This window comes from Paramormyrops kingsleyae, chromosome 2 (genome assembly GCF_048594095.1).
Source record: "Paramormyrops kingsleyae isolate MSU_618 chromosome 2, PKINGS_0.4, whole genome shotgun sequence".
NCBI lineage: Eukaryota > Metazoa > Chordata > Actinopteri > Osteoglossiformes > Mormyridae > Paramormyrops > Paramormyrops kingsleyae.
The window spans coordinates 13,045,382-13,071,174 of NC_132798.1; the positions used below are offsets into that span (position 1 = coordinate 13,045,382).

The window sequence follows — 25,793 nt, forward strand, 5'->3', positions numbered from 1 at the left end:
TTTACTGCGGCCTGACAAGCCAACATGAACCCTGCAGAAGATGATCCACATGGCATTTCATACTAAATTCTGTGTCTGATTCAGCCCGCGTCTCCACGCTGAGGCCGGGCGCCGCACTAACGGCCCCTCCTGGCAAACCGAGGTTCTGCTTCTCTGTGTGCGGTCATTAGAGGCCCGTTCGCACCTCCGCATAAAGTGTGGTCTTCAGCCCAGCTCATAGCCAAATTCCCAATCTGCTCTCCCAGTCTGGCCATCAAACTGCCCCTGAATTTATTTATCAAAACAAACTGTCCCCCCCCACAGTAGGTGTCGTGAGTGCTCGGGTTCAAGATGGTGGCCGAGCGTCACCAGAGCAGGGAGGTGTAATTTTCCAATTGAGACATCGAGAGATTTTAAAAACCCTGAGCCAAGGTCTGCTCTTCAGAAAGATGAGTGGGTGGTGACCCACCAATGTGTTCAGCACCGCATAGTGTTTTTATATCAAATGAAAAGTACAACAAATAGAGGACAGATACATGGAATTATACAAGTGTAGGAGAGCAAACTGGAGCTCAGATAACAGATAGCGACCAGCGGCCACTTAAGCCCCGCCCATCTCACTGGCTCCGCCCTTCCCAATGTTCCACCGTTCCTTGAGGAAAGGCTTGACGCAGATCTGGGGTTCCCCGCTAAAATGGGAGTTTTACACTGTTCGGTAAATCCAAATGCTCACAGAGCAGGATTTTTCGCAGGGGAGCAGTTGCACGTCTCTTACGTCACCCTGCGCCAGGCATCGTGGGAAGCTGCCACGCAGTGCCGTGCGGAACAAGGGATGCTGAGAGAGAGCAACACTGCCAGAACAAAAATGCCCTCCTGTATCTCACAATGCCAACTGCCGCAGAAAGATCAGCCCGAATGCAGGGCCACCGCCTTCCGCCCAGCATGTCGACGGACAGAAGAATAACCCTTGTAAACCATTCCAGCACAGACGGAGACGACACTCTGTAATGCGCCTTCCCCATTCGGGCTGGAGCTGTGGCGTAGCAATCTGTCAGCGACAGCGAGCACTCTGCATTTCCATGTGTGGGCACGGCGGACAGGCGCGTCCATCTGTCACAGTCATTACTGTTTTGCTCCGCTTTTAAACAATGTCTGCCAAAGTCGCTGACGCCGCACCTTTTCACGGTTCAGTCCATGTGACCCAGATCAAGGCATGCCTCCATTTTCACTTCTAAATTCCACCTCCGCTGCCGAATCAGACAGGCTGTCATTTCAAAGTTTTCCCACTGTCACCTATAAAGCTGATATTTTATTGCGTTTTCTCTGAAGTGGAATCATATCCAGCTCACGGTGTACTACTGTTGGATGCTGGAGATGGTCATGTTGCAAGACCACACATAGCTCTGGGCTTCGCTTATTTGTTTGAAACTTTTGTTTGATCCTTGCTGAGATACATCTTTCCAAAAGAATTCCCATAATGAGCTGTGTCCTTGTCCAGCTCAGTTGGCCTGTTAACACGCGACTATGTGCAGGTTAACGTGGTAACCGAGGCAGGCGGCCCAGTCAACTGGGCCAAATCTGTTGACACGAGCAAAATGAGACAGTTACCTTGGCGACGAAAGAGCCAAACATTAACATGCAGCACCCAACTTTGCCTTTTTTGCCTAATTACATAATCTACAGCCAGTAAAACATTTGCAGAGTTAAATGCACAGAGCCATAAAAAGCACAGGCAACATGGCAGACGGGCACCTTTCAGGAGCCCCCATCAGTCGCCCGCATGGGGCAGCCTGCTAACCTTTTGTCCTGGCTTGTTCCAAGTATGGCTCTACATCAGATGCCGAGTCGGACAGCTCCTTATCTCTCTACTGAGTGGCAGGGACGGTTGCCATGAGAGCCCGGTGACACAGCTGCGAAGCGAGGGGAGCGGCTGGCGGGCGAGGCCGTCTGAACGGCGCCTGTTTAATGGGCACAGGAAAATGCCACCATTTGCATTCTCCTGAGGACAGAGAGCTGCTCCCTCCCCCAGCCGTCACAGTGAGGAAACAGTAACAGTAACTGACAGGGTAACACACCAAGAGAGCACGGTGATAGGGGAAAGCAATCACACACTGACAGGGAAAAGGGGCAGCACGGTGACAGAGTTAACACGCTGAGACCGTGACAGAGTATAGTGGGAACAGAGTAGCAGTAACACCATCATGGAGTAAAGGAGTAATACCGTGACAGAGTAAAGCAGTAACAATGATAGTAAGGTAGTAACACTGATAGAGTAACTCAGTACCAAAATGGGAACACATTGATAAAATAAATAAATAACACAGTGACAAATTAAAAGCACTGAGAGAGTAAAGTAATAACACAGTCATAGAATAAATCTGTAACACAACAACAGAGAGTGACAGAGTAAAGCAGTAACATAGCAACAGAGCAAACACCATGATAGAGTAAAGCAGTAACATAGCAACAGAGCAAACACCATGATAGAGTAAAGCAGTAACATCATGACAGAGTAAGACAAATAATACACTGGTAATATAGCAGCAGAGTATCACAGTAACACACTGTCCTTAACGTAAGTTTCTCGATGCAGTAAAGCGGAAAGGGTTACCAGCATTACTTAAAGAAGGATCCTGAGCTCTGATAGCAAAACAAACGGATGGAGCCACATCAAACTCACATCTGCCACCTGACACATTTCACTGTATGACATGGCAAGAGGAACGGACAGGCTAGAATGGAGGGCTTCAGAGCGCCATGACAGCAGAATCAAGACAGATTACACAGCGGCAGAATCTCACCGTCAGATAGCCTCTGTGCAGCAACTAGCCGCAGAGCACCCTGAAGCACACAGCCTGCCAGTGTCCTTCTGTCGTCCATGCTGAGGCTTCCATGGCATGTTAAACCTGGATGACTGTGTTCTGAACTGGCATTATGGGAAGCCAGAACCAGGAACAAACTGAAGTAACACATTTTCTGTCGTTTGTGGACACATGCTTCTATGAGTAACACACAGAAAGAGACAACAGTAGCACTGCCTCCCTGCACACGGCCCACGGCACAAACAGGAAGCGTCACCAGAACACATCGCGACACGTCGTCAAAGGTAACCGGTGTAAAACGTGAAAGTCTGTCAATGCCACAGATGGTGAAAGAACCGCAGACATGGCAGCCCGAAGGCCAGAGAAAAGCCTTGTGTGCTATGAACCACAGGCTTGCATGTAAAAGGCTGCAAAACAGAGGACAGAGTAAAAGTCAGAGTAAAGCAACAGCAATAAAACCGCCTTGAGTCAAGCTAAGGAGCTAACAAGGCAGACCAGCATCTGTACAATAGGCTGCTTCATGGCAGACCTCACAACAGAGTTCTTTTGAAACTACAGGCTGTAAAAAAAAAAAGAAGGAAACTCCCAATTCCAAACTGTTGGATTTTAAAGACACGCCAGTGCTTTAGACTGTGTGTAACAGCCAACGATGTCCCTCTTCTGTTGTGTTCTACCTTTTAGCTTAGCACTGCAGACCAGTATCAATGGCCTATCTCCTCTCAACTAATCCATGGAGTCCAGATGGGGAATCTTTTATGGGGCGCTAACTTGAGGATAATCCACTGGACTTCGGTTAATAGCTTTATAAGGAGATGTGGACCCTCAGCTGGTCAGCAAGAGGGAGGTCAAGCTAACAATGATCACCAGAGACATGGTTTCTGTCACGCAGCGCAGATGATGGGAAGGCATTCATTAGGTCCCTGCCTGTCGCTTCTGACATGGAAGGGAGGTGATGCATAGACAGCATTAGTGACAGAGATAAACCTCCAGAATAAGGCTGTTCCAATTAAGGAACAGCATCCATAAGATGATGGTAGTTTTAGCAATTCTGAGTACGTTAGCAGCATAGCTCTCATCAATAAGTCACAGACCTCATAACCCCTAATAAAACTGACTTTGGTTAACCGTTAGTCGTAGTGTTACGGCAGTGTTTAATAACCCCAAAAATGGCAGCAGACATTGCTTAAGGATTCCTATGTGGGGAAAGTAGACTATATAAGTAAAGCAGACCTACAGTCAGCAGATTATTAAAGCGCTAGTGGACCATGCTGACCCTTTATGCAATCAAGCTGCGGGATTCCCTTCAGTCTGCTTTTTGGGTTGTAGCTACCCGTGCAGAAACAGGGATGTAGTAGAGGGGCGTGGACACGGTCCTCCCAAAACCGTCTACATCTTCCCACAGTCCCCCATCACAATCCACATAATACCCCGAGTGACATGGACTCCACAGTGTCCTCGCCAATCACCCATAGCCTTCGTCAGAGTCCCCAGACCAAGCTGTTTACAGTCTGTTCACTGAGCGGGATCGCATTCATGGCCACAGGACTAGGAGATGTCTCCACAGCATCCCCTGGGAGCTGCATGGAGGCAGGAGAAACACATCCATATTTATTATCGCTTTGTCTTTAAGGATGCATTTTATCTGACCATCAGAAAACATCCATGTGTCTTTCTGCTCTTTCTAAACAAGACATATGTACTTATTGTTGTTTTGATTTAAAGTACTGTGCAAAAGTTTAAGCAATGAAAGAAAACTATGTTTATATAATCGTCACATAAAAGTAATTTCTCTTAGTGTGTTAGCTATTTCAAAACCACTCCTAAAGTCAGCGCAGAATTTGCTGTAGCCATCCAATGCACATGTTTTACTTGACTTTTTTACTAGCGTACCATGTCTGGCTAATTACGTGAGCTGGTGCTGAAATGTAACGAATAAATCTAATGACCGAGGTGCCCCTGAGGAGAGGTTTGGAAATGGAAGCAGTCTTCTTCTAGCCATCCAATAAGATATATAAAGGATTTTTGTATACACAGAGTTTGTTGCTAGTAAGTGACATACAGGTTCTGCATGCACAGTGAATAAGTTAGGGCTGGGAAATATGCAATATTAATAATCCTCACAAGGACCACAATAGTCAGCTGGTTTGAGATCTGGCTTTTTCATACCTCCATACTGTCTGGACATTTTACTGCAGTATACAGCATTTTCAAATACAACACTATACAGTTTTAAGACTTGGTGGTAAGTTTCACTCAGACACTTTTTCCTCTATCATAGAAACAAAAGTTAGCAAGCTATGCAACTTTAATGACTATTCCTTTTCAAGATTATCTATCATATGTTTAAAGCTCACCACTGCTGCTTTTGAATGAGCTCTGCATGCGGGCTGCAAGTCAATTATAATAATTTTCATCCTTGCTGTTTAAATGACTCATTGACGGGTTTGTGAGAAATTTATTTATTTTAAACTCACAATATTTATAGCAAAAAAATCACATCGTAATACCCGAAATTTTCCAATATTATGCAGTCCTATTGAACTTCTATTAAAATACAGGCTTCAGTTAGAAATTCACCCAAAATGTACTTCCTGTGTACAGGGGCGTTGCTAGAGATTTTGGGCCACATGAAAGCATATCATATTAGGCCCCCCAGTCCAAACCAATCCAGTTATTTTCCTAATTTTTTAGGGCCCCTGTCACTCAGGGGCCCTTGGAATCGTCCTAGCTTTCCTCCCCCTTACGGCGCCCCTGCCTGTGTAAGCCTGTTACTTCCAGTGTTCTTAAATCAGTCAATATTTTTAAAGCATGTCACCATCAAGAGCATATTGACATCACAGAATGTTCCGGACCAGCTAGAGTCTCAGGTGGCTGCAGTGGTTGGCAATCCCTATTTTAGGGCTAATTGTACAAGTCACACACACACACACATTTAATCAAAATCGTACTGGACATAGTGTGACGGGAGACTGGATCAAGCTTCAGAGGAGTCATTGAGCAGACAAAAGGAATTAGCCTCTCAGCACTTGCTTACAATTTTCTCTGGCCTTTTCTTCCTGCTCCCTTTGTGTCAGGGGAAATGGCCACCCCAGGGGAAAGCCTAGCTTCATGCTGCTCTCTAGAGTGGCCTGCATGAGCAAGCACGGGCGAGGGCCTGGGAGGGGTGCTTACATAACACCTCTGCCCTCCTTTACAGCATAATGATGGCGCTTTCATCGCCGCTCTCCCATAATGCACTGCGGTCCCATGATACATCACGGCCTGTTCGCCAGCCGCAGGAAGCCGGGGAATTCAGTTCAACTGGAGCCACATATAACAACACCCAATCAGATGCAGAATAGGAAGTGTGTGCGTGCTGCAATTTGCATCAACAAGATACTCAGAGACAGCTGCCTGTGTGTCCATCTGGCTAAACTTTAAGGTATTAACACTGCGCTATAAGGAATTCACTGTGGGCAGCACTGCACCTCACTGGGTAGAACTATTACCTTGTACCAGCAGAGTTTGCGGTTGTAACCCTGCCACTGACTCCGTGTGCGTTTGCATTTTTTTCCCCGTGCTACGCAGGTACTCTGGCTTCTTCCCACAGTCCAAAGACAAGCAGTTACATCAGCTGGCGTCCTACAGTACATTACATTGTGATTGTATGTCTATGTGACCCTGTAATCCCTGGGGTCCTCTATGCATTATATCTCCAACCCTGTGCTTCAGGCTCCTCTAATGCAATATTTCCCAATCCAGTCCTCTGGGAGCGGCAGACAGTCCACATTTTTGCTCCCTTCTAGCCACCAACATCAGGTATTTAGTGTTCCTGATTCTTTGGTTCTGGTGTGCTCAGAACAGGGAGGGAGCAAAAATGTGGACTGTTTTGGGGGTCCCTGAGGACCGGTTTGAGAAACACTGCTCTAGTGCATGAGTGGAATGGTAGCTGAATCAAAGTGAATAATTTAATAAATAGTGCAACATAGAAAAAAATCCAGTCACGACAGGCTGATGCAGAAAGCTGGTTAGATTCTACAGAAGACAGAGCAAGAGCACTTTAGGTCCCGAGGTTTTGGGGATGCAAGAGGCCTGGGGGTGGACAAGCTAAGGCAGGTGCATGCTGGGTGCATCAACACTCACCAAAGTCTGGCATTTCTGATCCTTAGTCTGCACTTCTCCTTCACGGGCTCTGCATTCCTTTTCCCTTTTGCTGACTTCTGTGTCCTGGGAGAAACAGACAGTGGAGAAAAAGGGAATTGTAAGGCTCCTATACGGATTCGCTTACTGTCAGATCCGTGCTGACGCCAGGGGAATCCCCCCCCCTCTCCTGTTCACACTGCCCTGTTTCTGTGGGGAGCACTCCATCCAGTGCCGGAGTGTAAGCTGGACTGAATGTGGCCCAGTTCTGCAGCCTGCTGGGTTTTAATGTGGCCATACTGATCTGCAAAGAAGGGGCTGGAACTGGGTTCAGCATCGACCTGTGTTAATTCAGGTTATTAATGTTTCCTGGGGTGGGGGGGGGCTTTTGGTTGTGTGTTTGTCCCACACCCCTGCTGTTAAAACCTAGCTATTAGTATAATCCTCCCTGTGACATCCATCTACCTCCCAAGTCTCGCGGATCTTCTTCAGCATCCTTACACAAGTAACACTGTATGAAGTTCAACAGTCCGCGGTTGAGCACCAACGCGCTGAATCTTTGTAGAGTAACAGGTCATCAAAGGGACAGGTGGACACTCAAAACGATGTTAAAAAGGCCGTACCGATCTACAGCAGCAGGAGAAATCAGACAGCAGTGAGGGAGTATGCTGAAAATTACAGGACACAAAGGTTGTTTCCATTAAGGGCTGTTAACACAAAACTCCATTTGACCCCAATTTATCAGGGAGCTGACATTCAGCTCAGGGTTGATAACAAAAAGAGCCGTCGGGGGAGTCACAAACCCCCGGTGTTATCCAGGTCAGCAGCCGTAATGGCCCCTGTATGGGTGCCTAGCGAAATGCGAGGTGATTAGCCTGCTCCCGCTGCTGTTATAATGTCACATCCTAATTAGACCATCACCTGAGCCAGCCTGGGAAGATCCAATCACCGGCGCTTTCTCAGCAGAGTCGCCCCTGCCGTGTGACCACCCCATAGAGACACAGGACAACCCTGCCTCTATCACGAAGAGCCTGACACCTGCCAATATCTGTCATAGGAAGGTTCTGTGAGCAGCATCACTGAAATATGGAGGCCATCTCTATCCCTATGACAACACAAATAGACAATAAACATAAAACTAACTGCACGTTGCTCATGGTAACTGTAATCAGGGTGGCCAACCTGCAGAGGAATTTGTTAGAGTGAGACACAGAAGTGTGCAGTTTTGAGGACAATCCCATATGAAAGTCTCATAAGAATGCAGACTCTTGCTTTACATTGACCATATATAGTATCAATCAAAATTATGCACACAACTATCCATGGAAAGGTTTATTTGCACTTTTACATTTTAGAATAATTATAAAGACATCAAAACTATCAAATAACATTTATGGGATTATGGACTGATCAAAAGAGTATTTAAAAAAACAATATTTTGTTGGAGGGAGCAGGGGCAGCTCTGTGGGTTGGGACTCAGAAGGTTGCCAGTTCAAATCCTGTGGTCAGAAGAGTGATGCCACCATTCGGCCTTTGAGCAAGGCTCTTAAGCCCCCTTAATTACAATTTCTCCAGGGACTGGCTGACTCTATATTTTCTTGGAGGGAGCAGGGGCAGCCCTGTGGATTGGGACTCAAAAGGTTGTCGGTTCAAATCCAATCCCTTGGTCGGCAGTGATGCTACCATTGGCCCAATTTCTCCAGGGACTGGCTGACTCTACTTTCTCCTCTGCACCAGTTTCATGAGGTGGCCTCTTGGGAGGTTTTTCCAGCTGAAGGAGGTCCTGAAGGAGGTCCCACATTTGCTGAGCACTCATTGGCCGCTTTTCCTTCACTCTCTGGTCAAACTGCTCCATACTGGGTATAGAGTTTACGTCAGGTGGCCAGGCCATGTGATGCCACTGTTCTTTGTACGTGGATTGGCATGTTCAAACTTTTGACTAGCACTGCACGTTGTGTATGCTACACCAAGAATGCATATATAATACAAATGGGGTCATATATAAATGTGACCACCAGTATCACGTAAAAGGCTGTTTGAATCATATATGAAAGAGGCCACAATCTTGCATGCTAAGTAGTACCCATATATGAACCATAATGTTTTTATGTATGGGTGGCTTGGGTGATATTACAGTATACTGCAAGATTTTGGGTATACAGTGGTATCATGCTGTAATGTGCTTTTTTTTACATGAGATTCTCCAACATATGACAGATCCATTTCTGTAACTGCTTGTCCTATTCAGGGTCACGGGAGTCCAAATCCAATCCCTGAGATTACTGGCACAAGGTTGTATGACAGATATGATATCTAAATACATGCATATGACAGGTAAAATATGAAATAAATTCATTTTTTGGAGTGTCACTTGAAATGGAACTTAACTGAATTATTAATAAGTTGTTGTGGTCTGTGTAACTGTGTGTACAAGAGACTAAATACCAGTTAAGCTTGCTGAAAATGCTAGACCACTTATTTCAGTCTTGCTAGTGTATTAGATATAAAACACAGAAAACCTTTATGGGAAGTTGGACTATGGAAAGTTAACGTGCACCTATGCAAAGCAAGTGAGCTGTGTAAGCACAATAAATCAAGCAATTTTAAATTGCACACAATACAACAGACAACAGAACAGAGTAATGCAGGTCAAACAGAAACAAACATCGCTCAGGGATTTCTGGAAGACTTTCTCCTTCTCACGCACATGAGTAACTGGTGTTGGGTGAGGAGAATATCCTACAGTTAAAGGTTATGCAGGAGGGAGAGCATGTGTAGCAGCCAATGAGCATCAACGCATCCTAGAAATCCAATAAGAAAACCGATAGAAATGCTGAAGATAGATATATTCATAAATATTGATCAGACGACAATCGGCTTTGAAAGGAACACCTTATTTGTACTGTATATTTGTTTCAACTGGATATTCAGCTCGTACCTGGTTAGTATAACATTTCAAAAGAAATACAAATTTTGGGGGCAGTGAGTGAGTTTGGCCCCAGTTGCAGAGTGTGGCATTCAGTGTGGGCGGGCTGGGAGCCCTAATAACAATGAAGAACAGTATTCACTGATTTGTGTTTTGGGGGTCCCCGCCATTCAATATATCGTATAGCTGCATCTTTTATGATCCGGTACTGGAAGTGTGCAGGGGTGTATAAAGGGGTGGGGCCACAGAGGCACTAGTCTCAGCTGAAAGCTGACTGGCTCACGCAGTGTCCCCTCCCCTGTCACTTACTGATTCAAAATATATAATTGGCTAATGATGAGGTTGACCCCTCTGTGTGAAATACGGCTCCTTTTACATCCCCTACCTTAAAAACCCTAGAATGGCCCCTGAAAGCTTTTCCATTTTTTCTCGCTCCCTTCCTGTCTGTCTCCGTCCCCTCGACTGCAGACTCCCGCCTTCCTCCCTGCGTCTCCGCCACGCCATCATGGAGACATACCCGCTGATATCTCCACCACAATGGCTGGCAGGTCTCGGCCTAACGAGCTACATTTTGAGTAATCAGGTGTGCAATTAAGGAGCGCCGCTTCATGCTGGGGACAGGGCACTTCCTGCTGGGAGAAAGCGCTTCCTGCCGGAGCACGGCCAATCTCCCACTGCGCTTCCGCTTCCCACCAGTCATGGCTCCTTTAAGGTCATGCTCAGGTGAGACGCCGTACCCCGCGCCGTCAACACGCCCCTCGCTGCTTAGTGCATGCAGACTAGAGCATTTAGTGTCCACATTTACCAGCATCCCTCCCCATTATAAAAAAGGAAGACAGGCATCCCCCTCCCCTGCCTAGAGTGACTGTGAGCAGCTGGCAACATTCCGATTAGGGATGTAGAATCAGTAATGATTCCATCTGGGAAGACACGCTCCGATGAACTCACCCCCTAACAAGAGGAACCCCACCCCTTACCCCCCCCAGATGAACCCGAAACATGACAGTAACGTGGAGGCACTGTCTAATTCCCCGAGGAGAATCCATCCATCCATCCAGAGGGGTTCCCACGCTTTCACTCGTACCCTGCCCCCTTACTGGTTCTTAGTCGCTCGAATGGACCAGCTCTCATCTGGCCAGTGAATATTTCTTTATTTCCTGTTCATTGTGAGAGATTAATAATGCAGTTGGCTGCATGTGGAGTTGGCTGTTAGTTTTACTTGAGGCTCGGTGCTGCCACCTTTGCTAATCTGATAACGAAGTGTCCCTTGTAACATAGCCTTCAGAGAGGGCTGATTAAAACTGGCCTGTAGGAGGCGGGGACGGGGCGGGGTGACGGAATGGAAGAGGATGGATCAGCTCCCCTCGGCGGCATGGGGGACAATGATGACAACCAGTTGCATCAAACTGCCTTCCCTTTGTCAGGCAGCCTACACCTGCTTATTGGTGATGATTTGTGCACTGCATTACCAATAGCAGCCCTTAGGGGGCAGGCAGCGGCAATGGAGACAGTCACACTCACCAGTGTACCAATGCATAGCAAATGCAAAACAGGGGATAGGAACAGTCACATTTAATGAGTTCTCCGACCCCACCTCCACCCCCAACAATCAAAGCACAAATCCAAGAACAAATAGGCCACACATTACCATATTCCTCCAATAGTACTTGTAAACGGTAAAATTACTCAAACGGTAACAGCGGATAGTATTGTACTTAAGGACAGACTAGTCAATTGAAGGCTACAGATTATCTATGAACATAAATAAAATAGGGTATATCCCAGCCCTGTACCTTGGGCTGTCTGGGATAGGCTCCAGCCCCCCTGTGACCCTGAACAGCATAAGCAGTAAGGGTCAAAGGGGTAAGAAGATGGTTGAATGGAAAAAAATTGTTATTGTGCATGTATAGTTGGGTGGATTATTCATATCTGCATGGGACTTGCAGCACTAATTCTAGAATCAATCAACATCTTATGTGTTTTCTGGGTCCTCTTATGGGCCACTTTGTCAGCTAGGAAAATATGAGGTAAGAGTACTTGTCACAGGGCTAAGTATTACGAATACTTAACCTGCTGTCCTCCATCAACGTTGACAAGCTCCAGAAGGTTCTTCACATGTCACAGTTGCAGAGCAGCAGATTCTCTTCTGCAAGTATACATTGCTGCCATTTCTCAGGTTAGCCCAGGCAGATTATTTATATGGAAGCGTTTGACATCAGGGGAGCGGAGGAGTGAGCCTGACCGTCAATGGCTATCCAGTCATCTGAGGGATGCTGGTGAGGTGAGCGATGTGTGGCTCACCAGGTTAGGACTCGGATCGGAAGGTGTCTGGTTCAAAACCCATGATCGGCAGAATCACAAAATCTGGTTTATTTGGCCAAAGTATGTTCACACATATAGGGAACTGGTCTACATACCATAGGAACAAACAAAATTAAGACAAGAGAAAGAAAGAGGACAATGCAGTAGAGTAACCAAAACCTCCCAAGCAGGGGGAAAATAACCTCTGGGGGCCCAAGGCTCCAGAGACTGGCTGACCCTGTTTTCTCAAGTAGCGGGATAAAAGCGACTGCCAAATAAATGAACTGTAATGTTTTAGAGCCGTGGTGACTTGCTGAAGGGGCAATAGGAGGCCTTTTGTAAGTAGGAGAGTGTTACCCGTCCAGCTAAACATGACATTTGCGGGCCGTGGACATGTGGTAGGCTGCACCAGGGCCTGATGACTAACAGGGTGACGCACCGGTCCGGCCGCTGGGTGACATTTCACCCGTGTGCATTCTCAGCCAGTGCGTGACCCGAGCTGTGCGTTTCAGGTGACCGATCGGCCAAATGCTGCAGCGGCTGTAACGCATACGCCTGACCCTACGTTCACGAGACGTATAACGCGCTATGGCTCCAACCCACCGACGAAGCTTACTTTGGCACATGTGGCATTACACGTGATTCGGATGGGCTACGTGCACACGACCATCTAATGGATTTACCAAGCTGATCGAAACTGTCTAAAAAGCTTTCAGTTCACTACCCCGTGAGATAAAGTAAATGTTACCCACCCTGTTTTGCCAATACATTTTTTGCCATTATACATCACTCTCTGTCACGGTCTGTTACGGGAATAAAGGGAAATCTCTCGGGATACAGCTGCTCCGATTCCCCCGTGGCCTGTCCACACATCCTTTCATCATAAATCCATTCTGTACCTGCGTTGCTATGGCATCCGACCGTCTCTAGCTGTAAATACGATGTTTGTTTTCTCCCATAAGCTGAACCTTCACATTTGGCTTCCTGCACCAAAATGAAAACCTGCACTGCCAGTGACAAGTCTGCTTGACCTCTCACATCACCATAAGGCCTGCAGCGGCCTGTCTAGCCTGTCTCAGGCCAGACATCACACACGGAGGGGAATATGGAGGCGCAACAATGCCAGGAATCCTTTATTTATAACCTTTCCGTAGTTGCAATCAGTGTTTGCAGCGTATGTTATATGTCATGTATGCAATACAATGCGGCACATTTCGGATTATATTCGAAATGAGGATTTAGAGATGCATGCTGTTTCTATAGCAACCAGGTGAGGACCTCTCGCCATGCCGTAGCACGGCTGGCAGCCGCGGTCCCTCCACCCGACTGCACTTACGTAAAAATACCGAATTAATTAACGCAGTATCCTGAACGATGCATATCATCGACAGTTTACATAGCTGAAGGGAAAGTGTAAAGGTACACTTTGGACAGATTTAGTAACTCAATTATACTGTTACACGCCACTTATAGATACAAGATAATGGGCTAAACACCTATTTAATGGTAATACCAGAACCTTCTAATAGATTTTAAATATAAAATGCATAAATATATATATAGTAAAATCATATATAATATTATATTATCATATTAGAGTTAAATAATAATCATATTATATATGGTTAATGATGCATATTTGTGTATATATACATGCCGTATATAACAATACACACACATGCACACACACAGATATACACCCTCAAACATACACACCAGGAGCAGGATTCATACACACACATGCACAGACACACACTCACTGTGTGATCCGCCTGTCTCCCTGCCTTTCAGCATCGTGCACCGTGTCCGTGCGAAGCTCTCTCATGCGTTCACCTTCCCCGGTAACCAGGGGACAGTCAACCCCACCGATACGACAGTCCTTTTCAGGTTTGGGCTACGCCGTCTTGCCACACGTCGCCTGTGGTGAGCAAATAGTGTCTGCCTGGGATTTCAAAGGCAAGGCTCCGCCCCCCCCCGCAGCTCTGCCCTCATGCTCCGTACTGCCACGCTGCCTGCTCTTCACACGCACATGGGGGGGGGGGGGGGGGCGGGGCAGGTTTGCACCATAGCCTGCTAACCAACACACTGCGCTCACCTTATTAAAGTGCAAGCTCTGCCTTTTTGTTACTCTGGTATGTATAAACCCTCAGCTGATGTATATAGAAATTACCAAGAAGCAACCCGAATATCAAATGACCCATGACACATGTGGGCTCATGCTGTAATTTAACCAGCCTGGCTGCCTCAGTCAGATTCTTGGTAGGTGCAGCCAATCCTAGAATTGTTCTCAAACCGTGTCCTTGGATGGCTGTGTCCTTGACCGTGTATGCCCCCCTTAGGTCGTAGATCAGCACATGTATACTCATACTGGGCGAGATCTCACACCACGAAACGGGCATTACCACCCTAAGGGTGGAGGACCAAACGGGTTCTTCATCAAAACCCACGTGCTGGTTAATCAACCCCTAGTCTGCCTCAGAAAAAAGGACATTATAAGCAAATACTACTATAAGAATGGGCAAGCAGTGTCTATTTAAAATGTAAAATAAGTGATACAAAAGCTGTCTCAGTGGCTTTGGATAAAAGATGTCAGGGAAATGTTCGAGACATAAATGATGGTGGAGGACTATGTGGCAGGCATTGAGAGCCGCGCGTGGGAACGGCAGCGCTGGCTGCAGTCCCGTAACGAGCAGCGGACACAGCGTGTAACGGAGCCTGACGGGGCCACGGAATCAACCAGCCAACTGGTCGACCCAATTAGAAGCGGAGTGTCTACCTCGCCGAACTGTTACAGCGGGCTCCTCGCAGCCCGGAGCCAACCAATCACGTCGTTTCTAAAGGATACCAAGGGCTAAAAGGGAAAAGAACAAAAAACGCATGTTGTCCCCCACTTCCATGCACACATGAGGTTCAAATATCCTCATACAGCCCCACCTTGCTCTCTCAGAAGGGAGCATGTGACTGGCGCGTGCGAGATACCAACAGGCCGACTCGCCGAGACCAGACCTGTCTGGCGACGGCACCTGGCGGTGTGGGGGGGGACGCCGTCAGTGGAGCTGAAGGTAGCCCCCGGCAGATGGTCGCGCGATGTCAGCTTTAAGCTCACGGCCAATACGTGGGCGGGACGGCGTGGACGACCGCTACCACCAATACAGTCGGTTTGGGTTCATGGGGATCGGCGACACTCCGTGTAATGAATTTACGGAGGCTGGAAGGGGTCATGTGACATGCAGTGGTGGTGACCAGTCGACTAGCTCTTGCCAGCTGTCCCTAGCAGGGATTGTGCTACTCACTGGCATCCTGCAAGGCTCACGTTCGCCCACTGCAAGCTGACGCTCGAGATCACGCTGGCTGAGGTCCCTGGCTCTCCGGGGACCTCTGACCCCTCCACCAACCAAGTACCTGTCACACGTTTAACCTTCCACATACCTGATAGTGGACCTCGCCAACAGTCTGTCATCGCCCAGCAACCTAGACCCATCAGCCTCTTCGCTCCATGGGGGCGAGAGCAAGGAGGAGGAGGGGGCAGGGAGCTGGCTCTCTGGCTGCAGCTAAGAGTTACCCTCTGCCAGCTAGGCAGTGCCGGCCAGCCCCTGTCTCTGCGGAGGAGCTTGGCGGACGAGAACGCGAGCTCAGACAGGGAACTCTCTGTAACAGCTCAGAGAAAAGTATCCATGTTCTAGGCTCCATGGTCACACTGATGAGTCTGTATCTTTGACCCTATTATTACTCAACCTGCCCTGAGATAAAGGTGACAGAGTGTGTGAGAGACCAAGAAAGAGTCAAGCAGCTGAGATCCCGTGTACGAGCCATCATTCGTCATCCTGCAGTTCTGTGTAAAAGGGCCACTTCATCGCCTCTCTCTCAGTCTGGAAAATGTTACGTAGCATCTATACCTCCTTAGTCATACTTCCATTCCTGCCGGGAGGCAGGTGGCCCCTGTTAGGTACAGAGAGTAACTGGAATCTGAAGGGTGTGAGTAAAGAGGGGGCAAGTTGAGAGGCCAGTCTGGGGAAGGGGGGATGTCAAATCAGCTGAGCCCCACCCCTTCCATTATCCGCCCCCACTCGTCCTCCCCCCAGGTCACAACAGGAGGAAAAAGAAGGCTGCTAATTAAGGTAAGAGCTTGATTAATGTTATTTACCTGGGGATAACACAGGAGACGCCACGCTAATTCTGCTAATCCCTAGACATGCTGGAAGGGCTTGGGACTCTCAGGCTGATGAAAAGGGCACTCTTAAGTATAGCCCCTCACCCGCCCCTGCAAGAGGCCACATGCCAAAGAAGAGAAAGGGACAAGCTGCCCCCCTGTCAAAATGACTACAGTCCTGTGACAGATCTGACAGATGAGATGAAGGTAATTATTGTCAGCAATAATGCGTCAACAACTGCTGACACAGCAAGGAAAAATAAAAACAGTCAAGGAGTGATGACATATACTGTATGCAAATTCCTGACAGCAACGGTCTCTCAAGCAGGTTGACATAGCCTCAAGCTGAGGTGCGTGGTGATGCAGATAAAAGCAATAAAAACATCTGTATCACTTATCCTGTACATAGTTCCAATAACCTCAGAGCCCATGCCAGGAAGTACAGAGAAACCTGGACAGGATGCCAGTGCACCACAACAAACACACACACTCAAACACACACAAAATGAGCATTTCAGAGATACTGATTCTTCTACTTGCAAGTTCTTTGGCTGTGCATGATAACAGGAGTTCCTGGATGACTGCTACGCACCGCAGGCAAGACACGCAATGCCACACACAGAGGCAGCCGGGAGGCGTGAGGTCACTCTCTCACTCCACCGTGATTATGTAGGGCAATGATATCACTATATTCCTGCATTATTGTTTTCTTTATAGGGCAAAACACTTCAGCATGCCTCCGATTATTTTGTGCTTCTGAAAGCGGTTCAGGTTAAATTTTAGATCATCTCCAGAATATCTCCCGGGCTTTAAACTGGGACAGCATAAGTGCCTGGTGTGACAGACTGCGTGTGTATCTGAGTGTACTGAAGCGTGTTTGTCAGCCTGCATGTGCGCATGAGGAGGTTAACTCAGAAAGAAGTGCACCCCCTACTGGCCAGTGATTTAAGGGAGTGTCGCCTCTACTCTCAGATGCCAAAGTAATATATTTAAGGCAGTACGAATTGGCCAACGGAAAGGTACAGAGGGCTCTTTGGATAATAAGCAGTACAGACTGTTCTCTGCGTAACATGAGGAGAATCTCCACAGCCAGTTTTGTACGCAGATTTGTAACAGGACCAGTGCCAAATAGACAGACAGGTCAGACCCCAACCTATCACAGCAGAGAAGACCTCCCTCAAGTCACACACACACACACACAAACACAACAGGTTGCAATGCAGCCCTTCATACCAGAAATTGCCATTTCACAAAGAAGTGTCACATGCAGGCACGGGCCAGCCAAAACAATCTTTCTATCACACAGACAGTCGTCACTCTGCATGTTCGCATTTGCGCGTAAGAACAAGGCCATCAAGGAGGCTCTCACAAACATATCTCCCCCAGGTACACCATGCTTGCCTCTGAAATACAGCCTAATCTCTTAGGCGCAAATTGTACTAATGCCAAAACAAAACAGTCACCTGTAATTCTAAGGTAAGCACTACTGCAATCACAGTGTGAGTGAAAGAAATAACCCAATTTTATACACCTTACAGGCTTGTAGCAGCAGAATTGATACCTGCTGGTGGGATAAAGTTCCCATTGATTTTTTCTCCACTCTGCTAGTTATTGTCTTTTCCAAAATACATGAGCTGCAGGAAATCCTAACAGCCAACCCAGAATAATGCAAATAGCTGGATGCAACTCATACTACAGAGGTGACATTTAACTGTGTCAGTGGGGGCACGCCAACAGCAGGGCACTGGATTTAATGCTCTTTGACATTTCTGCAGCGACTGATCACTTGCCGCAAGCTCACAGGTAATGAGGTTAATGAGGCCTGGCTGGCCCTGATTGGCTAGAATGCTAGTGCTTGGTTGGGGTTTTATTAAAAGGGCCAGCTGGGCATGCGTCACAGGAAAATCAAGGAAACCCCTCCATGTCTGTCATGTTTATGCTTATGGGTTTGCTGTCTTTCTTTGCATTTTGGTTTGCATGCTTTTCCGCTTGCTAATCCTAAAGGCCTTATCCTGGGTTCTTCCAGTAATTGAGGGATGTCTGATTAAACTCTCCTGCTTCTTTCTGGCCTTTATGGTACACTCTGAACCCAGACCCTCTGATAATCTGTCGGTTTGGTAAAATGCCTTATAAAAATCCATGTTCAGTCCACTGGTCAGGGTCACGGTGGTAGCATATCAAGCTGTACAGACCAAACTTCTAGATCGTTCTGCGGGATCTGCGGGTGCCCTCAGGCCTGCTGGGAGATATAATCCTTCCAGCAAGACCTGGGTCTACCCCAGGGCCTCGGCCCGGTGGACTGTGCCCAGAGCAGCTCCCAAGGTTAGATGAAAACGTATAAAAATACACTTAGCGACAAAGCTCAATACTGACAGCTGTTACACCAGTCTTCCACAACCACAAACATATTGTGCTGCGCTTTTATTTTAGTCAAAATCCATGTTGTCTCCAGCTTGATTGCTGTTTTCAGCTCACTTCAAATCGGAGTGAATTTCTCAACTTATGCGAGCCACCAGCAGTCAAGAGAAACAAATATGAAATGATGGAACCCAGACAGAAGAACAACTAGTATGCTGGTACAAGTTGGCATTATAGACTCTCTTTATGTCTGCAGTACTTGCCAGGTTCAGACTGATTTATCATTCAGAAAGTGGGGGGGGGGGGGCTCAAAACAAATTAAAAAGTATATTACTCAGACGTGATTCATAATACTCTGACGTGATTCACTGCCATTCGATCTGACAGACGGGGCTGTTCTTTAAACACTGTTTATGAATAAGCAGTTTTCACTGGCAGAAAGGGACCTGCAAGATGAATGCAAACAAACCGTGTCTCCCAGCTTTAACTCCAAAATCTGACTCCAACCAATCTAATGATTTCGCAAGAGTAGCTATAGAAAACGGAAATAACTACAGCAGCAAATGTGACAAATTCTGCAGCAACTCAGGTGAAGTTAACAGATAGTTCACTGGTCACTACTTGCTTTCTCACAACAATTAAAACCATTACAGATGAACAATCACCCCCCCTCTCAATTGTGTACCTAGTACAGGATTACACTGGATGGAGTGCCAGACCATCACAGCCCACACCCATGATGACTCTATGACCATTATATACAGTAGATACCAATTCACCTAATCGCATGTCTCTGGACTATAGGAGGAGACTGGAGTATGCGGAGGAGACTCACACAAAATGGGGGAAAACCTGGACTTCATGTGCAGAGTAGGGGCCAGATAAAATGGCAGTTATCCACCGAGTCACTGTGCAAGCAAAAATATATCATGATATGCATTTACAGGATCAGCTATTTCCCACAATATAATATATACAGTACATATATGCTACAACAACACATAATCTGTATGTTTCATATTTAGGTAGTTTGCAATTTAACGTTATAATATACCAAAGTAGTTTACGACCTGCAGACAGGTGGCTAGTTACCCCTCACAAATAAAGAGGACAGCTAACCATTAATACAGACAAATACAAACCCATTTTATAACTACAAATAACTCAAACGTACAACAATAATTCCAGCGTATTGCTTAATAATACCCATGAGGATGTTCTCAGCCAGCTTCAGGTAATCCATAAAAACTTTAGACTCTTATTAGACACGTCCATCATGACACACTGTTAACGCAAAATGACTGACCACCAAGATGGAGGGACTCAACCACTTCAATGGTGAACATGCCATTGGAAAGCCAGAAAGAGGACAGAATGTTCCAGAGGAATTCCATCTATATTGGTGACCAGGAGTCAATATCAACTCAATGGCACCTAATAATAATAATGATACCGATCAATAATGCTAATTCTACCGAGGACACAGGTTTGCTTTCAACATTGGGGAGGACTAAATGAGCCCCTAACCACACAATATTGGTAGGTACATGTCCCTACTGTCTGCACCAAAATACTCCCTTGAATTCTACAAAGATCCTGTGACTGCTCTGGGCTGTATTAATAAGAACCAAAATATCTGCTGGTATAAAACCATAAGCCACTTCAGAGATGGGCATCTCCAATGCAGAAGTAAAAGATAAACTCTTACGGGAATACAGAGAGCAATTTAGTTACCTTAGATGTATTAAGATGATTCACTTCATTAAGCAAATGGGTATCGTTTGCATGAAAAAATTCAGGCACTGGTAAGAAAAAAAAAAAAAATACAATTACCTTTTATCCTGAATGTTCAATGTTGCACAGCACTATGATTTGGGGTTCCTAGGGCACTAAGAGGGTGGTGAAATGGATTAAACCTCCACATCACTCGACAGGATGAGCCCCCAGTCATATTACTGAAGAGGCTAACATCCAATCACGTCACTCAAGCTGACGGTGACCAATCACATCACTCGAACAGACAACCACCAATCACATCACTCAAGCAGACAACGACCAATCGCATCAATCAAGCAGACATCCTCCGGTCACATCACTCAAGCAGATGGCCACACACTCGCTCCCCTTGGCTCGGGGAGGCAGCACATGACTTGAAGGAGAAGTGTGGTGAACACCATATGCGGTGATGGGTAGGGCGTAGGTGGTGGGGGGGGCAGAGTTTTAACACTCTGAAAAATTAAATTCACAACTCTCTCTTCCTTTGGTTGGGCTGCATCGCGTACAGAACACACTGTGATGACAGCCACAGAAACATGCTGTGGGAAGAGGGGGGGGGGCGGGGGGGTGTAGAGACGCATCGAATATCCTGTTAATCAGACACTAAACCTAGGGAAATACACTGAGGTCACGTTTCCCATGCAGACCTCTGTCTCTCTCTCTTGCCTTCCGTTCTTTTCCAGAACAAAAGGAGGCATGTACAAACCTGGAAATCATCCCCAGGGCAGAACGAAGGCCGTGATATAAGGGCAGAGAGGAGTGAAGTTATAAGCATCTACATCTGGATGACTGGAGCACTATGGACTCCAGCACTATGGGCTGTACACGGCCAGCCAACCTTGTCACCAGCCACATGTAATTGTCACAGCAAGGCACAACATCCCGGGTTCAAATCAAGCTACACTTGGCACTATGGCTTTAGAGATTAAGGACAATAGGCTGCATTCCTGGGAATGTCCATCCTATGGGAGGGGCCAGACAGGCAATTTGCACGCCGGCCCTCAACCGGAGGACAGGGAGGGTGGGGTGAAGGGGCGGGGCTAACCAGAAAAGAAAGGAATGGGTAAACAAAGGGAGCAGAGAGGGGCTGAGGTCAGCATCCCAGCTGTTGTTTGTATCACATGAGTTACTTCTTTGAAAGGCCATTTTAAGCTGTGTGCCTTCTCATATTATAAGGGGAAAAAAATTCCAGGGTTTTGTTAAAGCTGACACAGACGGCCATCATACTGCTTGTGTCTGGAAACTTAAGGTCTGGAGTCCATATCAAGCCTTTGATTAATTGCCAAAGACAACCAGAGAGCACATCAAGACCAGCTTAAAAAAGGCTGGGAAAGGACATTCGCTTGCATGTTTCAAAGGCTTTCCATTTTGAAATATTAGCTATGAATAAGATGCCTCCATTTATTCTCAAGGAAGAAATTATCATCAATGAAATAATTACAGGACAAAGTTCCCAAAGCAGCCTGCATGGAGCTGACTGCATTACATGGAGTAGGTGACCTCTCCACTGCTCACAAAACAGGCCCGTAATGACACATGGCGAAGCCCCGAGCCGTTGGAGTTCAACCGGCTCTCCTTCATCGGAGCATGGCCCGATTCATGCATCGGTTTGCCCTGCTAGTATCTAGCACCCTGCCAAAGTGCCACGGAGAAGCAGCTCTTAGCCCCAGCGTCAAAGAGAGATGCACTTCTAACAGTGTTCTCCTGCAGATCTGATCATCAGAATCGGGGACAGACAGAATCCACCACCCCTCTGAAGTCCTGCAGTCCTGAGAAGGAAGAGCGAGGTGCAGATACCACTTTCAGGAGGTGGACAGAGAGGGTGCGAATTCATTATTCACTAGCAACCCTCCCTACTGCTTTCAAGTGGATGTAGACTGACAGCTAAACTAACTGCACTGCCACTGTCTGCTTGATATTTCAGGGGCAGAAAACACACACACACACACACACACACACACACACACACACACGCACACACACACACACACGCACACAAGGTTTCCTAACTTCAGCTTCTCAGTGCTCCTATTGAGCGCCAGGGTCCTTGCTATGAGGTCAGCGGGTCTTTAAAAAGCCATAGCTGAGTGTGCCTGCCGTCGTTTAATGGAAAAGGAGTTAGGAGAGGATTAGGCAGTCAGAGCAGGCAGACGTGGAAGGGCTTCAGAGTGCCATGGCCTTCCAACAGCCAGTAGGAGGCGCACCAGAGCAGACCGCTGGTTCACCTCCACTGCTGTTTAGTGCAATCAGGCAAAAAACTAAACATCATCCAAGCTCTATGAGCGAACCAGCCAAGCCCATGCAGCCTTGCTTACAGTAATATATTGTTAATGTGGTTTTCAACAGATAAGCGAATCCCACAGACATGCGGGAAACCAGAAATCTGGCTATCACCCAAATATCGATGGCTGGTAATCTGATGTGGGGTTTTTTTTTGTCATTGCAGGTTCTGCCTGGGAGAACCACTATCCTTTTCCACAGCTCTGCTACAGTGTGAGAGTGTAACCACGAACACAGATCAGCTCGCTTCCTTATTATGCTTGTGCCCTCGTCAGTTAATATTACTACATGATACAAAAGCTCATGTTTACATCATCTGGGGAAAATACCTGAATATATAACACTTCATGCTGACAGACAGGGAAGCTAACTATAGTATATGTAAACAGCAACAGTTTATTTACTTCTTATTTGTTTTCATTGTGTTCAGTGCCTGATATCACAAAGCAGGCATGTCATTATGTTTTTGTTCCAATTTCCTCCTCTCCTAATTACTTAATTAGCTCTAATTATTCTTTAACAATGAGCACCTGAATATCATAGAGGCAAGTGCGTGTATTTCAGGAAATGAGTAGAGCTACTTAAGTACTACTTACACCAGATAATACAGTGCACTGGGTAGGTTTGAGTATGACCCCAGCTGGTAGTAACCACAATCCTGGCTGGGCATGATGATTGATCAGCATCTGTTTTGGTAGTGAGGAGAGTTGTCATTAACCCGCCGTCACCAGCTTCAGTTTTTGGACTTGCCCTTGGCGTGTTTATTCAGTTTGGTTCACTTTTATCATATGACTGTTGTTGTATCGCCCTTCCAAGACTGAGCAGCCAAAGTATTACTGACATGAAAGATGACAACTTCCTGCTTGTCGGTGAGCCGCAATGTCTCTCAGAGATATCAAAGGTGCCACCCCCAACTCCACCCCCCCACCATACACCCGGAATTGAGCCACAGAAGGGCTGTCCAATAAACTCAAATGGTGGGAGAGCGGAGGAGATACAACAGACAAATGTGTGCACAAATTGGGATGGAGAGCTTCTAACGCAACTTAAAACCAGATTATGTCATTTTAGGTCATGGTGATGCTGACCAGCCAGTGCACATTAGGAAGTAATTGCCCATATATTTGTTTATCCTAATTCTGACTGTGTCTGATCTGTCGGATTATGGAGAACAGTGTGGGTGTGTGTCTTGGTCTGGAGAACCTCATTTTAACCCTTATCGGCTTGGTTGAGCGTGGGACTGCTCCCCCCCCCCCCCGACCTAAATAAGGCAAGACATGCATTACAGAGCTCAGGAGATGTGTCAGGCAGTACCAACCCCCCCCCCCCCCCCGCCCCCACCAAATCAATTGGTCTCATTTCACCAGTACCTTGCTGCAAGTGAGCTTCTGAGGCCCACGTCCCACCATGCACCAGCCACTCTGGGGCAGCCATCCCCAAACGGAACCAGCTCCAATCCCCACCACAATACTTTCCCAAAAACAACCTGCTATGATCTATAGTCAGGCGACCGCACTGAGTTCCTGAAGGGGGCTCTGCTGTCATAACCCGGAACGAGGTACTTAACCTGAACAGTTCCCCTTGCACGGGTTTTAGATAAGAATGTCAGCTAAGCCACTTCATTAATGAAGCGCTCTACCTCATCACAAGGTACAACTGAGTCTGTGTTGCAGCTGACAGAGGAGAATGGATGTTCCGTGGTTTTTCCATCCTATCCTCTGCAGTGTAATGCATGGTTCAGTGGTCTCCAGGAATCAGCATGCCTTATGACATAGGCCACAGAAAGAAATAATCCTCATTAATACTCTTCAATAAATAAGAACCTGTGGCACCACCCTATTATTAAATTGTTGACTGTAAAATTGGCTATAAATAAAACTGTACAAACCATTCACAATTCATACAAAAACATTAATATTAAGCACAGTATCTAAGGAGGAATGGTGCAGGTTAGGACCAGAAGAGGGCCAGGTCAATTCCCCTGCCAAGAACAGCAATTTCGCTGTTGGGCCCTTCAGCATGGCCCTTAACCCTACAAGTTTCAGAGAATCTGTCTAACCCTGTTCTTTGATCTTAACTTGCATGTCGCTTTGGACGAAAGCATCTCCTAAAAAACTTTTGGAGTGTAATGAGGTAACAAAAAGTTACCTGGATACTTGCGGTTGCCGTGGTTACTCAGAAACATGCATCCTCTATGCAGAGATGCTGAGCCGCGTGTTGACTCACATACTGCCAGTGAGCCCACTTATCTATTTAATGGAGCCTGCTGAATATAATAAGCAGGAAAATGTAATAAGGGCAGTAACTCAGAGCACAATTACAGTCAGGATGGAGTCTATGCTGGGGCCCCACCCCTTTTCACCAACCATCCTCCTCATCCTGGGATGAGTGTGTACTAATACTAGCCCCCCTTGTCACAGCAAGGGGCACGTTGAAGGTGGGATCCGTGGATTCTGTTTTTGGGGTTGCGGGTGTGATGGGCATGTTTGGAAGTCAAGGCAAGGAATAAACCATGCTGAACAGAATTTTACACCCCGGCAGAACAACGGCTCTCGTGTCTGGCTAACAGGAGCTATTCTAGGGTATGTGTGCGTAGGGTGACATGGGACCATTTTGACACAACCACTAATGATCTGCTGATTCTGGAGAATGACGCGCTGACTGTCTATTTGTGGCTGACATATGTCAAAAACAGCCTTATTTTTACATTTTAAAGAGGTCTATCATTAAGGCTCAGGAAAGCATCAGCAAATACTACAGGGAATGACAAGATGCCAAAGGTCAGTCCAGCTCTGAAAAAGGGATCAAATTTCAGTCCTCCATCACTAAGGAGCCTCAAAATCATGTCCTAAAATGAAAAAAAAAAATCACTGAAATTCATCGGTCACCTGAGTTAATTATTTAGTTATCACCAATGCCCTTTAAATCGATAAATTACATATGTGAGAACACTGACAACGGTTGAAAGGTATCACATATCGAAGTCAGATGGGACTGAAAATGCAAATACACATACAGAGTCTGTCCTTCAGTAGGTACTGATCTGGAAACATATGACTGAAGGTCCAACACATGGCCTTGA

The 25,793-nt window shown here is 46.7% G+C and overlaps 1 protein-coding gene across 21 annotated transcripts in view; it reads right to left on the minus strand.

Annotated features, from left to right (window-relative positions):
* Nucleotides 1-25,793, minus strand: part of rimbp2b (RIMS binding protein 2b) — a 112,870-nt gene that overhangs the window by 52,865 nt on the left and 34,212 nt on the right. For 19 of the 21 annotated variants that reach the window (XR_011984986.1, XR_011984992.1, XR_011984997.1 and 16 more), the window contains exon 2: nt 6,924-7,007. Coding sequence is in view for 16 of the 21 variants with exons in the window: in XM_072705866.1 (XP_072561967.1) it covers nt 6,924-7,007 (84 nt within the window). In the remaining 5 variants the exon portion in view is untranslated. Of the gene's footprint in view, nt 1-1,777; nt 1,938-6,923; nt 7,008-25,793 lie in introns of all 21 variants that reach the window. The other 2 variants (XM_072705867.1, XM_072705871.1) reach the window with 1 other exon arrangement.